This window comes from Orycteropus afer, unplaced genomic scaffold (genome assembly GCF_000298275.1).
Source record: "Orycteropus afer afer isolate SDZICR_OR568_19922 unplaced genomic scaffold, OryAfe1.0 scaffold00013, whole genome shotgun sequence".
Classification (NCBI taxonomy): domain Eukaryota; kingdom Metazoa; phylum Chordata; class Mammalia; order Tubulidentata; family Orycteropodidae; genus Orycteropus; species Orycteropus afer.
In genome coordinates this window covers 19,548,229-19,563,256 of record NW_006921600.1, presented here as the reverse complement: position 1 = coordinate 19,563,256, position 15,028 = coordinate 19,548,229, and the positions used below count along the sequence as shown (strand labels likewise).

The 15,028-nt window shown below is 43.6% G+C and overlaps 1 protein-coding gene across 1 annotated transcript in view; it reads right to left on the bottom strand.

Moving 5' to 3' along the window:
• Positions 1-12,270, bottom strand: part of CD34 (CD34 molecule) — a 27,962-nt gene extending 15,692 nt beyond the window's left edge. The window contains exons 1-3 of the mRNA XM_007953779.1: positions 12,249-12,270; positions 2,337-2,513; positions 1,394-1,650 (exon numbers count right to left, since the gene is read on the bottom strand). Of these exons, the coding sequence (XP_007951970.1) occupies positions 1,394-1,650; positions 2,337-2,513; positions 12,249-12,270 (456 nt within the window). The remainder of the gene's footprint in view (positions 1-1,393; positions 1,651-2,336; positions 2,514-12,248) is intronic.
• Between the last annotated feature and the right edge of the window lie 2,758 nt (positions 12,271-15,028).

Genomic DNA, 15,028 nt, shown 5'->3' with positions numbered 1-15,028 from the left:
TTAAAATTTTTATTGTGGTTTGGGTGAAAGTTTACAGAGCAAATTCACTTTTCATTCAGCAGCTCACATACACTTTGTCTCATGACATTGACTGCAATTTTCCACAATGCAACAGCTCCCCTTCCACTTTCTCCCCATAGCTACCTCTTCCATGTGTCCTTCACTCCCATGCACTTCAGCCCCCGAGCTGTTCCCCTGTGCATACGTAGCCCTTCTATTCTCCCACGATTGATCTCTCCAAGGAATGTATCTACCTGATATCAATGTTCAGCTCATATGCCTACCTTTTGTTTGGCTGGAAGCCACGGGAGTAGGTTCAATTCCAGACCTGAGGAGCAGCTAGGGGCCATAGTCCCAGTGGTTCCATCAGGCCCTATCAGACCAGCAAAACTTTTGAACCTCCAAACTTTCAATCAGCAGTCAAGGGTAAATTTGCTCCGAGATTTAGGGCAGAAGAAATTTAAAACTTCTCAGGGGTCTAGAGATTTATTTTAAGAGTTATACTTCCTTCCTGCATCTCTAGGTCATCAGATAATTTCAATTTTTGTTACAAACCTGGGCCATCAGGCAAGTAACTATTTGCAATCTCCTTAAATACTGACTTGAAAGTGCAGAAATCGGAGTGTGTATGGTGGTCTTTTCCTCTTTGGGTTTGTTTCCCTCTTGTCAGTTATGCAGCTCCAGTCTGGCACACAGCTACAATAGGGTGAATCTAATAGATGCCCATTTCCCTCCTGGCCCCTAAGACTCTCCAGATTCCTACTCTGGCTCCCCTTTAAACAGAAACCAGGCAGGCTGCCCATGCCTGCCTCCAGGCTCCACCCCCTCATATTTTCTGCTTTTCTTGCTGAAAGCTGTTGACAGCCACAGGCCCCAAGTCTGTGAAGAGCAGGCTGAGCTCACCACCATGGTCTGCCTAGTCCTACCTACTACCATTGCTGCAATCCTCCTCACTGCTTTCCTCTGTTCGGCACAACTGTCCAACATAGGGGAAATAATATGTGTCCTAAATATTTTGGGAGAAGCAGTCCCATTAAGTGGGGAGCAGCCTCCAAATACTCCCAATAGGGAAAGGTGCCCTGGTCAAAGCCCAGGCTAAGAGGTATAATAACCACAGGAACAACCCCAGAGGGCAGAATCAGATAAGACTGGAAGAACCTTCAAGTAGCCAAAGATTCCCTTTTCTCTCTACTCCCTAGAAATGCAATACCCACAGCACAAGCCAGGCTCGCCCCAATTCCCCTTTCTATTCTTTCCAGCAATATTTAAGCTGCCTGTTTCCCATATGACCCAAATCCCACTGGGTAGAATGAGGACAGGTTGGGAGGAAGAGAGAGCTTGCATACATATGAAGTCATGGAACAATCTGCCATGTTTGGCCCCATTCACCCACCTTAATGGTAACTGGAATAGGAGGAGATGATATGTAGGATTCAGTGTGAGATGTCATAGGGCTGGTACTATTGGATGGGGCATCTGAAACATTTCCAGGAAAGAAGAAGCTGGGCTCCAAGGTCTTCTCTGAAGTAGAAACGTTGGTTGGACTGGTAGATACTATGGAGGCTGGAGAAGTCTGTGACTGGACAGAAGAGTTCATGACTTCAGGAGCTACGGTGATTCCAGAGGTAGATGTTACGTTGACTGAAGACTCTGGGACAGACCAAAAGACAAATGTGTGCAGATGTACATACACATACACACATGCACATACACACACATCTCAGATCACATTTTGAATTAATACTTGATAGGTAATAATAGAGATATGGCCTTCAACCTAGACAAGGAAATTTAGGGAGTTAACAGTTACTTCATGTCCTAATCCTGACCAAACTCATTCCAAGCCAACTGAAGGACCCACAGCTACAATCTACAATTTATCAGAGGTACCTTCAGGATTCTGAAACTCAGCTGGATGCTAGTCTACCCCAGAGAAGCCAAAGACTCCCAATTTGAGCCTGTATCCATTTCCTTCACTTAGAAGAGTTCAGAGATCTCTATGAAGTCTTCATCTGGATCTTATTTTACCACCAAGCTGAACTCAGCATGGAAGCCAAAGTACAAAAGGCATACCGATTAGCGGCTAAGCCTTACTTTTTTCCTTTGGAATTGAGTTAGACCTGAGAAAGCTGTGACTATAGGAAGAATTACCTAGAACTTTCTTCAGGGTGCCCTAAGTATGATGGCCAAATCATTAAAACAAGTTGCTGGAATGATTCCATTCGTGTGTAGCGGTAAGTGGGAGGGAGAGAGACTGTTCTGCAACATCATAAATGCCTTACCCAAGCACTAGAGGCTTTTCCTTGGGGTCTGAGACAAATATGCTTTCTCTTTACCTGAGGAGGAGAAATAGGCTTCTGAGGTTGCATTGCTGTCCTGAGGGACATGGCTGAGACTGGTACTTCCAAGAGTACTTGGTGTTGTGGCTTCCTGGTCAGACACTTTTGTAGAAATAGTTGAAGGTATTTCTATAGTAACAGGAGTCAAGTTGCTAGGATCTGTAAAGCCGGAGGCTACAAGGAAACTAAGAGTTAAAAATCAGAGCCTAAACGTTCCTAGAGCTTCATGACATCATCTGATTCATTTTCTTGACTTCAGGTAAAATTCATCTGGAATACTTCCTACTGCCCCTGGCAGTGAAGCAGCATCCTCCTGGACAGGGAACCAATTTCCCACTACAAGATTTTTCCTAAGGAAAGAAAACTGTATACGCACACAGATGTCTATTATAGTGTTATATATAAGAAAGAACAGTTGCAAGCAATTAAATGAATTACAATAGGATAGATGGTATACACACTTAATAGAACATCACATATTATCACTATAAATAAAAATTTACAAAACTACAGTAACAGGGGAAGCTCTGGTGGCGTACTGCCTAAGGCATATGACTGCTAACCAGAGAGCTGACAGTTCAAACCCACCAGCCACTCCTCAGAAGGAAGATTAGGCAATCTACTTCTGGAGATACCGCACCAGAAACCCCCTCCCTCCATCCTTCCCCACCTCTGTTCCAGTTTGCTTTCAGTGAGGTACTCTCCTAAAAGGGTTTTTTTAAAAAAAAAACCAGTTGTTGTTGAGTTGATTCAGACTTGTGTGATCACGTCTGTGCCAGAATAGAACTGTGCTCCACAGGGTTTTAGTAGCTGATTTTTTGGAATGAGATCACCAGGCCTTTCTTCCAAGAGGCCCTGGGGTGGACTTAAAGCTCCAAACTTTCTTTTTTTTAAAATTTTTATTGTGGTTTGGGTGAAAGTTTACAGAGCAAATTCACTTTTCATTCAGCAGCTCACATACACTTTGTCTCATGACATTGACTGCTGGAGGTTGGGGACAAAGCAGTACTGTATGTGCAAAAGGGTTCATCTTTGTTGTCTGAACCTCCCATGCACCTCTCAGGCTATGTCTTCCTCTACCTCAATGCCACCATGTTGATCACTCACATTTGGTATATTGCCCTTCCCTTCACCCACATCAATACTTGTCTCTACCTATCTAACAGTGTTCCCTACCCCGCCACCACTGGTAACCAACAAAGAAAATTTCCTTCCGTATATAAACTTTCCAGGAGCTCTGGTAGCATAGTGGCTAAGGCACTTGACTGCTAACCAGAAGGCTAGCGGTTCAAATCCACCAGCCACTCCTCAGAAGGAAGATGGGGCAATCTACTTCCATAGTGATACTGCCTCGGAAACCCAAGGAGGGGTCGCTATGAGTTAGGTTCGACTCGACGGCACATAACAACAACAACAACAACAACAATATAAACTTTCCCTTGACTTTTTCAATAACAGACTACTACAATATTTGTCCTTCTGTGATTTGTCTCCAATTTTTGCTGACTGAGATCTAGGTCTGTATTTTTCTGAGATTTCCAGGTAAATAGTAATGTAGAATGACACCTCTTGATTCTCAAAGCATTCAGACTTTAGACTTCTAGTTACAAGGCAATTGACTTAGGTAGGGCCAACAATGTTTCCTCTAAAGCTGACAAGGGTATCACCCTTCCACATCTGCCTCCCTCCCCAACCTCCAGCAAGTAGATTAATAATAATGCTGAGAACAACAACCATGTATTAAAATCATGTGTCAGGTAAGCAGTGGGAAGAAGTGATATCATTACCTATTTCAGAGACGAATAACCTGAATGACAAAGCTGTTGGCCAATAGGGAAGACCACAGCTCACATGAGGCAAGTAGCAATGGGGCTACTGAGCTATAGCTGATTCTTTTTTTTAAATTGATTTCGTTGTTGTTGTTGTTGAGAATATACACAGCAAAATATAAACCAGTTCAACCATTTCCACAAGTATAATTCAGTGACACTGACTACATTCTTCAAGTCACACAACCTTTCTTACCTTTCTTTTCTGAGTTGTTCCTCCTCCCATTAACATAAACTCACTGACCTCTAAGGTTCCTATCTAATCTTTCAAGTTGCTAGTGTCAATTTGATCCCATATAGATAAGTCTTAAAAAGAGTGTAATGCTTAAGGAAGATATTGTTACTAGTTAGGGAAAGTATAGCTGATTCATGAGTGGACTCCGGAAGAGGCTCAGGCTGGTTATAAACAAACCACCAAGAATCTAGATTCTCCTTCTGCACCTCAGGGCAGGAAAGGATGAGCTCCTGTCTGGCTCAGGGAGAAGGTGAGTATCAAAGTAAAAAAGATAGGTAAGCAGGTCCAGGCTTTTTCCTTCCTTACATAGTGTCCTCTTGCCAATCTCACCCCAAGAGACGAATTGACTGTGAGAGGCCAGTGGTGACTTTTCAGAAACTGAATTGAAGCAACATTCTCTCAAGGCACTGTTTAGAAGCCTCCCTTGACACCCCTCCTTCTATTCCCCCTGCTCCAAACACAACAGTTCTTAGGAATCCCAGCCCAGTTCAGCCCTTTTCTCTCTCCAAAGGAAGCTGGCCTGGCTAACGTGATGTCATGCTTTTGAATCCCCTCCCCCAAGGGGCCTCCTTCACCCAGACAAACACGGTTGAACTTTTCCAGATGTGAAGAGAGACCTGCTGCTAGTTCCGAGGACAGAGGCGCCTGTTCCAGAAGAATGAAGCAAACTCTGGGCCCAGGCCAGCTACTGACCACTAGGGTTTGACTCCTAGCTACAGCTGACTCCTCCCACCCACCACTGGGCTGAGCTCTGAGGAACAGGTAGCAGGATCCATCTGCAAATGAGACTCCAACCTCAGATACCTGTGCCTACGGTAACAGGGGAGCTTCTGAGACTCTGGACAAACAGGGAAAAGGGGGCAGGGTAGGCAGAAAGGTTAGCCCAAGTGATAGGATTTGAGCTGGTGTAGAGCAAGGGGACATCTTGGCCAGGGGCCTGAGAACCAATCCTGATGTAGACACTCCAGTGTAAGGACTATCAAGTGAGTGAGTTTCTTGGTTTCACTGTCTCTGGGGCTCTTTAGAGGAGCTCCAGTGTTGCTGTGTTAAGGCATTTGGCTGCTAACCAAAAGGTAAGTAGTTCGAACCCACTAGCCATTCCATAGAAGAAAGATGGAGCAATCTGTTTCCATAAAGATCTATAGCCTTGGAAAATCTATGGCAGGGGGCAGTTCTACTTAGTCCTATAGTGCCACTATTAATCAGAAACAACTAGATGGATACGGGGGGGGGGGGGGGAGACAGATGAGGGGGTAGCTTTCTGGGTGGCACACACAGTTAAGTGTTTGACAACTAACTAAAAGGCTAGCGGTTCAAATCCACCTAGAGGCACCTCAGAAAAAAGGCCAGTGATTGATACATACTTCCGAAAGAGGACAGCTGTTGAAAACCGTATGGAATATAGCTTTACCTTGAAACACATGGGGTTGCCGTGAGTCAGAGTCTACTTGATGACAACTGATTTATTCGGTTGTTGTTGTGGAGGCTCTGTTACCAATTGAACTGTGTGGCTAAAAATATGTGTGGTAAATCCTAAACTCTATACCTGTGGTTATAATCCCGTTTGGGGATGGGCTGTCTTTGTCATGTTAATGAGGCAGGATTAGTGCAGAGTGTGTTTTGAGTCAATCTCTTTTGAGGTATAAAGATTAAACAAGCGAGCAGAGAGAGAGAGAGAGAGATGTGTTAAGACACATGCCAAGACACATGGACATCTTCAAGGAATCAGGTAGCAAAAGCTAAAGAGACAAGGACCTTCCTCCAACAGAGAAAGAAAGCCTTTCCCTAGAGCCGGTGCTCTAAATTCAGACTTTTAGTCCCCTAAACTGTAAAGGAAGTAAATTTCTGTTTGTTAAAGCCACCCACCTGTTATATGGTGTCTCTGTTATAGCAACCCTAGATAACTAAGACAGGTTCCTTTTATGCAGCTCTTATGAAGAGACTAGATCCTGGAGAAATGACATTTATAAGAGCCAAGACTGACCATGGATATCTTTTTATCCTATCTTCCTACAAACACTCATGGCATTAAATCATCAGATACTGACCTTTCCTTATCTGAGCTTTCTGATCCTCAACTCTGTCTATAGGAGAGAAACAGCAACCTTACCAGTCAGTGACAGCCTGTCAGATTCTAAGAGACAATCGATAAAATCGATTCCACTCCATTTTAGATGGGAGAAACACCCCTAACTCTACAGAGGACAGTCATACAATTTAAAATTGAATTAAAGACTATCTTCTGATGTTTACTTAACATTCCATCCTTCTTAATTGTATCTCCCTAGGTACCCTATTTGATTGCAACTCACTTGTCTAGAACCTAAAGAAAAGGGAGGAGGCAGAGTAGCAGGAATAGCAAAAAGAAGGATTCTGAGAGGCCAAGTAAGTCACTAAATTCACGGAGTAAAAAACATACATTTAACTTAAAAACTGGTTCACACAGAGTTGATTCCGACTCATGGTGCCCCTATGTGTCAGAGCTGCACTCCTTAGGGTTTGCAATGGCTGATTTCATAAGTAGATGGCCAGGCCTCTCTACTGAGATACCTCTGGGTAGACCCGATCCTCCAACCTTATGGTTTGCGAGTTAACCATTTGCACCATCTGCACCACCCAGGGATGCAACATTTAACTTATAGGTATTTATGCAGAAGGAGTTACTCTAGTTTTACACAAAATTTTAAGAAGCTTGGCTAGCTGACGCCTTGCTAAAGCTGCTAAAATTAGAAGGAAAGGAGTATTACAGGCAAACAATAAGGAGAAGCAACAACTTAAAACTAAGAAACAGAAATAAATGAAAAGCAGACATAAGTATCAAAACCCACACTAGTCTTACAATCATTTATCACATGAGTAAACAGATATTTGCACCTAAAAAACTATTAAGGATGTTACTGAGTTCCACCAGTGTCACATTATTTTCATGATATATCTGAGTCATAGGAGCTCTGGTGGCGTAGTGCCTAAGGCATGTGACTGCTAACTAGATGGACAGCAGTTCAAACCCACCAGCCACTCCTCAGAAAGAAGATGGGGCAATCTACTTCTGTAGTGATACCACCTAGAAAACCCAAGGAGGGGTCGCTATGAGTCAAACCTGATTCCATGGCAGTGAGTTTTTTTTTTTTCTTTAATCTGAGCTATGAAGGTTAAATTCCTTTTTTTTTTTTAAATTATTTGTATGCTAAGGACTGTAGTGCAGCTGGAATGCTCCTTGGAAACAAGAATGGCCAGGCTTCATCTCACCTACTTTGGCCATATTGTCAGAAGGGACCATTCCCTGGGGAAGGATATCATGGTTGGTAAAGAGGAGGGTCAACAAAAAGGGGGAAGGCCCTCAAGGAGATGGATTGACACAGCGGCTACAATGATGCGCTCAGGTATACCAAGAATTGTGAGGCTGGCACAGGAACGGGCAGTGTTTTGTTGTGCTGTACATAGGGCTGCTATGAGTCAGAGATGACTCAACGGCACCTAACAACAACAACAACATGCTAAGGAGGCAGAGGAGTATATGGTACATTTTCCAAGTTTTCTATTACAGTTAGTAAAACTGAAGACTTTTTTGGTCTTTAAGGGAGGTTACAAATCCTCAGGGACACAGAAAGCTCTACTACCTGAATAGCTAAATTCCCATAATTTAAGAGACTGAGTTTTCTTATACTTTAGTTCTCACAGACCCAAACCTCCTTAGATTTACTTTCTCCTGGTGCTGTTTTGTTTCCTGATCCCAGTCCCATTCTGCCCACTCAATTCTAGAATGTGACCCAAGAGGAGTTCCTGAGTGGAATGCCTAGGTATCTCAGCCCAGAGTTACCAACTATGAAGAAGGAACAATCTGGCAGAAGTTAACTTCTGGGAGCTCATTTCTAGGGAGACAGTTCAGCCTCTTTTGATTTCTAGGACATCATGTTTGGTAAAGAAGGCGGCCAACAAATATGAGGGGAACCCTCAGTGAGATGGAGTGACGCAAGAGTTGTAATAATGTGCTCAAACACCAATTATCCTAGAGATGGTGCAGGACCTCACAACATTTTGTTCTGTTATGCAGCAGTTCACTATGAGCTGGAGCCAAATCCACAGCAACCAACAAGAGAACGGCCTAGAAACAAAGCACTCGGGCTCCACGATCAGACACACCGTGTTCCAGCACCTCTCTACCATGTTCTAGCTGGGTGGCCTTGCGAAGTTCCAAAACTCTCTAAATTTCCTATAAAATGGGGTAAAAAGAGTCCCTACCTTTTAGTGGTTTTAGATAAGTGGTGTAAAACAGTTAGCCCATTTGGTAAGCACTTAAAAAATAGGTTATCTTTATTGTATGCCCCCTTCCTTCTGCTTCTCAGAGCATTTAAGACATTTATCTCCATCACTCATCTGGCACCACATCATATATGCTGTTTCCTGAGTACTGGCCTTGTCACCTCAGTCAGATTATAAATTTCCTGAGTGCCGGAACCATCTCTTACACTCTTTTGTTCTACTCCCGGTGCTTAGCACAGTCCTCTGAGTTCAGAAGAAGTGCTTGGATTGAATGGCAGCTACCTTGGGTTGAAGTGTTCACACTGACGACTTTCAGATTCAGTGGTCTCCTTCTGATGCTGTATTTTAAGAAGGGATTGATCAAATTACAGTGCCATTCCTACTTCCGTAGTGATACTGCCTTGGAAGCCCAAGGAGGGGTCGCTATGAGTCGGGGCCGACTCGATGGCAAATAACAACAACAACAACAACAACATGAAAGAATTACCAGAATTAATAAAGTTCTAGAAACCAAGTAATATGGTCAAAGGCCTAGTGATATTTCATCTAGAACAAGTTTGGCTAACTACAATTAGTGAACTAAATCTGACCCATGTCCTGTGTTTTAATGGTGAGGGGGCCTTGGTCGCACAGTGGTTAAACTGCTCAGCCACAAACTACAAGTTCAGCAGTTAGAACCCACCAGCTGCTCCGCGGGAGAAAGATGAGGCTGTTTGCTTCCATAAAGATTTACAGCCTTAGAAACCATATGGGGCAAGTCTTTCTATACTATAGGGTCGCTATGAGTTCTTTAGAGTATCACAGGATTAATCTTTTCTTCTTTTTCATGACAATCCTTAAAGAGTTTTCCAGTTTGCACCACTTAATTATACAGTGGGTTAGTGAGCTAAGAAGTCATGGACAGCACAAAAGTTTAAGCGCTCAGCTGTTAACTGAAAGGTTGGTGATGTGAACCCACCTAGAGGCACTTCAGAAGAAAAGCCTGGCAATCTGCTTTTAAAATATCACAACCGTTGAAAACCCAATGGAGTGCAGTTCTACTCTGCACATACGGGGTTGTCATGAGTTACAACTGACTCCATGGCAGCCAATTTGGTTGTTTTGGTTAGTGAGCTAAGAATGACGTTTACATTTTTAAAGTGCTGCAAAATAAAACAAAGTAGAACATGCATCAGAGACCACATATGGCCCCCAAAACCTAGACTATTTACTATGTGGCTGTTTTCAGAAAAAGTTTGTCAATCTCTGATTTGGAGAAGAGGAAATGGAGAGAGAGAATAACTAACTTCTTCAAAACTCACTGTTACTTATTCATTGTTATTTTTCTTAAGTACCAATGATATGCAAAAGATCTTGCTCAGCACTGTGGGGACAACTCCCTCGTCCTGTTAGGTGTTGCTGTCATTATGATCATATATCCCTGCTTTCAAAGAGCTTATAATTTAGTGGAGCAGACTAGAAAGGTCTTTAAGGATTGTCATGAAGAAGGACCAGTTTAATCCTATGATAGTCCAAAGAACATAATTAGACTAATGATTAGAAGTTATTGGGAGGCTAATTTCACTGTAATGGCGGCAGCAGTGGTTCAGTGGTGGAATTCTCATTTCCATGTGCAAGGATGACCTGGGTTCAGTTCCTGGCCAATGGACCTCACACACAGCCACCACCCATCTGTCAGCAGAAGTTGCATGTTGCTATGATGCTGAACAGGTTTCAGTGGAGCTTCCAGGCTAAGACAGACTAAGAAGAACAGACTGGTGATCTACTTCCAAAAAATCAGCCAATGGAAACCGTATGGATCGCAAGAGTCTAATCTGCAACCCATGCAGATCCTTATTGTACGTGGGGTCTCCATGAGTCAGGGCCAACTCCATGGCTAACAACAGATGTCCTTGCAATACAAGGGGAAAAAACCTAAAATGAAGGAGAGTTCTTTAAAAACGGAGTAAGTTACTTTGGGAAGCATTCAAGAAGTACTACCCCTAAGATAGATAGAGGGGTCTATCCCTCAGGTTTACCACGAACTTAACCATTTCTCTGTTATCATTGAAGATAATTAGGGATAACAGAGAAATGGGCTGATGCTTGAACTTCAGAGGCTAAACTGGGGTATGAGTGTAAACCAAGTGTCCATGGCCAGAGGTTTCTCAGCTCATTAAGCCGTATCTTTGATGTTCTAATAGTATGTCTCGGACCCCATCCCACTTACTGTGGAACCCCAATATCCTCAGGATTTTCTGAGGGCATTTCTCCCAGTCACCTCTTCATCATTTCCTGACTCTGCATCTCCCTGTCCTTTAGCTTCAGCAGTTCTCTTTCTGCAGTACACCATAAGCCGCTAAGCACCTACTCCTATCCCTTTATACCCCCATAGCACCACTAACACAAGGCTAGTGTGTGCAGCTGGTTTTTAACTGAAGGTTTGACAAGATGGTAAGAGACTACAGGCCAGCCCAGAAAAGACAATGGCTTAATCTTGAAACAGTGCCCAAAATCTAAACCGACTGCTCTTGAGGTGATTCTGCCTCACAATGACCCTCCAGAACAGAAAATAACTGCCCCATGGGTTTTCCAAGGCTGTAATCACTACAGAAGCAGATTGCCACATCATTCTCCCATGGACCTGCTAGCAGGTTTGAACCACCAACATTTTGGTTAGCAGCTGACCACTTAACCATTGTGCTGCCAGGGCGGTAAGCCATACCCTACCAGAAGAAATTTCCCCTTGGCCAGATCTTTCCTGCCCCCATCCACCACTGCTTCTTTCTTGTTCCAGGCACCTCTCCTTCCTTCTGGTTTCTCTGCTGCGGGGCTCTGGAGTCCTTCAGTCTTTTGTCTCTTGGATACACTTAAACAAAAAGTTTCACTTTTTCATGCTCAGCAACTCAGCCCTTGCACATCCGGATTTGCCCATGAGGCTGTCTCAACCAATAAGGCACTAAAGCATTTTCTGAGAACTGTCCACCTAGAAATGCCACTGCCCTAGAATGAATTGGTTGTGTGTGTTCCAAATCTGGAAGCAGCAGACTTCCCAGTTAAGGCAAAATGTCTTTTCCTTTACATTTAAAGGGAACTCATTCATCCCCTAGGGAACTTTAGCATGTAAGTGCTAGGAAGCACACCTTTGTATGCATTCCTATAGGTTTTTTCACATTCTCCCAAGATGCAAACATCTTTCCCTTGAGCACAGACTAGGTGATCCTGGGGACTAAAAACTCTCTGTAGATAACGTGTTTTTATTTCTTGGGTGAGGAGGGAAGAGAATGTTCTCATTAGAAAAATCAAATATGGAAAGTCTGCCCTAATGACTTTGAGAATTTTCTCTGCTGTCGTTAGGTGCTGTCAAGAAAGTTCCAACTCATAGTAGGCTTATGTACAATTGAACACAACATTGCCCAGCCCTGCTGAGTGATCCTCATAATCATTATGTTTTACTTCTTTGTTGTAGCCACTGTTACCAATCTATCTTGTTGAGGGTCTTCCTCTTTTTTGCTGACCCTCTACTTTACCAAGCATGATGTCCCTCTCCAGGAACTGGTACCTCCTGATAACATGTCCAAAGCATATGGGATGAAGTCTCACCATTCTTGCGTTTGAGGAGCATCTCGCTGTACTTCCTCCAAGACAGATTTGTTCGTTCTTCTGGCAGTTCATGATATACTCAACATTCTTCACCACTACCATAATTCAACGTCATCAATTCTTCAATCTTCTTTATTCATTGTCCAGGTTTTGCATGCATATGAGACAAGTGAAACCACCATGACTTGGCTCAGGTGCACTTTAATCTTCAAAATGACAATTTTTGCTTTCAAAAGGTCTTTTGCAGCTGATATGCCCAACGAAATACGTTGTTTGATTTCTTGACTGCCGCTTATATGGTTGTTGATTGTGAATCCAAGTAAAGTGAAATCCTTGACAACTTCAATTATTTTCTGCTTATCGTGATGTTTCCTATTGTAAGGATTTTTGTTTTACGTGACTTGTAATGCATACTGAAGACTATAGTCTTTGCTCCTCATGAGTAAGTGCTTTAAGTCCTGGTCACTTTAGTAAGCAAGGTTGTACCATCCGTGTATCACAAGTTGTTAATGAGTCTTCCTCTATTCCTGGTGTGGCATCTTTCTTCATATTAGTCCAGCTTCTCTGATTATTTACTTACTACACAGACTGAATAAATATGATGAAAGAATACAACGCTGACACATCTTTCCTGACTTTAAACCATGTTCTGTTCAAACAACTGCCTCCTGGTCTATGCACAGATTCTGCATGGGCACAATTAAGTGTTCTGGAATTCCCATTCTTTGCAATGCCATCCGTAATTTGTTATGATCCACACAATCAAATGCCTTTACATAGTCAACAAAACATAAGTAAACATCTTTCCGGTATTTTCTGCTTTCAGCCAAGATCCATTTGAGATCAAAAATGATTATCCCTTATTCCACATTGTCTTCTGAATCTGGCTTGAATTTCTGGCAGTTCCCTGCCGAAGTACGGCTACAAACATTTTTGAATTATGGTTAGCAAAAATTGACTTGCAAATGAGATTGTTCAATAATTTCTATATTGTTACATGATCTTTCACGGCAACGGGCACGAGCATGAATCTCTTCCATTTGGTTGCCCAGGTTCCTATCTTCCAAATTTCTTGGCATCAACAAGTGAGCACTTCCAGCGTTACATCTGTTTGCTGAAAATCTTAACTGGTATTCCATCAACTCCTGAGTCTTATTTTCCACCAACGCCTTCAGTGCAGCTTCGACTTCTTCCATCGGTTCTTGATCATATGCTGCCTCCTGAAGTGGCTGAACAGTGATAAGTTCTTTTTGGTATAGTGACTCTGTGTATTCCTTCCGTCTTCTTTTGATGCCTCCTGCTTTGTTCAACATTTTGCCTGTTGTGTTGTGTTGTTATGTGCCGTCGAGTCGGCCCCAACTCATAGCGACCCCTCCTTGGGTTTCTAAGGCAGTATCACTATGGAAGTAGATTGCCCCATCTTCCTTGTGAGGAGTGGCTAGTGGGTTTGAACCGCCAGCCTTCTGGTTAGCAGTCAAGTGCCTTAGGCACTACACTACCAGAGCTCCATTTTGCCTGTAGAATCCTTCAGTATTGCAACTGGAGGCTTGAATTTTCTCTTAGAGGTGTTTTTTTTTGTTGCTGTTCTTTTCCCATACTTTCATATTTTCAGTTCTGTACTCTCCAGGCCATTTAGTTAGATCAACCAAAGTCAATGAGAAAGAGGGCTCAAGTACCCTAAGGGTAGAGCTGAGCAACAATCCTACTCTGAAAGGCAGCCCAAGGCCTCCAGCCCAGGGTGTAAGGGAAATCAGGCAGTGAGACTGACCATAAGAAGTGGAATTTGTTTCTCCTTTTTATTTGTTTTTGTAGGACTCTTTGCCTGGGTTTATCTGCTGCAGTTTGGCACTCCTTGCTCTGAGCTTTTGCAAAGACTCAAGAGAAGGAAGGAGAGGAGGACAAGTGAATGAGGGGGCCCAGGAGGTGGAGCCAGAGGGATAAAGGAAAGAGGCCTGGCCCCTGTGTGTTTATCAGCCAAACAGGAATGCTGCTTAAGAAACCCATTGCAGAGGTTGTGCCAGCTGGGTTGGCCCTACAAGGGGGAAGCACTGAGGACCACTAAATTAGTCAGAGGTCCCACAGGCTGCTGCTTCTCGGTGGCCATGTGGCAGAGATTCAAGGGTGGAGTCCTCTCCCCTCTGGAAAATAGCTGATAAAATTGTTTTCCCTTTTCTTTTTCCCCTCTTAAATGTAGCCCCAGACAGGATATGGGTGTGGGGTCAACAGGCACGAAGGACCCAAAGGAAGAAGAGGAATGTGAAGGGGTGGAGCCAGGGGAAGGAGGGCGTGTTGCTAGGGAGAGGGGAAGGGCAGGAAGCTGAGCGCTCGGAGGAAAGAGGTACCCAGAGCATGACAATGGGGTTTACTAATTACCTGAAAGGAGCTCTGGTAGCATAGTGGCTAAAGCACTTGACTGCTAACCAGAAGGCTGGCGGTTCAAACCCACCAGCCATTCCTCGGAAGGAAGGTTGGGCAATCCTACTTCCATAGTGATACTGCCTCGGAAACCCAAGGAGGGGTCGCTATGAGTTGGGGCCGACTCGACGGCATATAACAACAACAACAATTACTGAAAGCCTTCCACCTTGGCTAGTAGTGTGGCGGTGCTAGTCTGGTAGATTCTCAGCCCTCCTCAGGCCCCACCTCAAGCCTGACTCAGGTCTAGGATCCACCTACCCCTGACAAAGAGACCCCACTTTTGGTTGTCTAGTGTGCCCATGTCCATGTCAACTTCTCAGTGGAACAGAAAAAAGACCTTCCCAGAATAAGGTTCTTTGTGG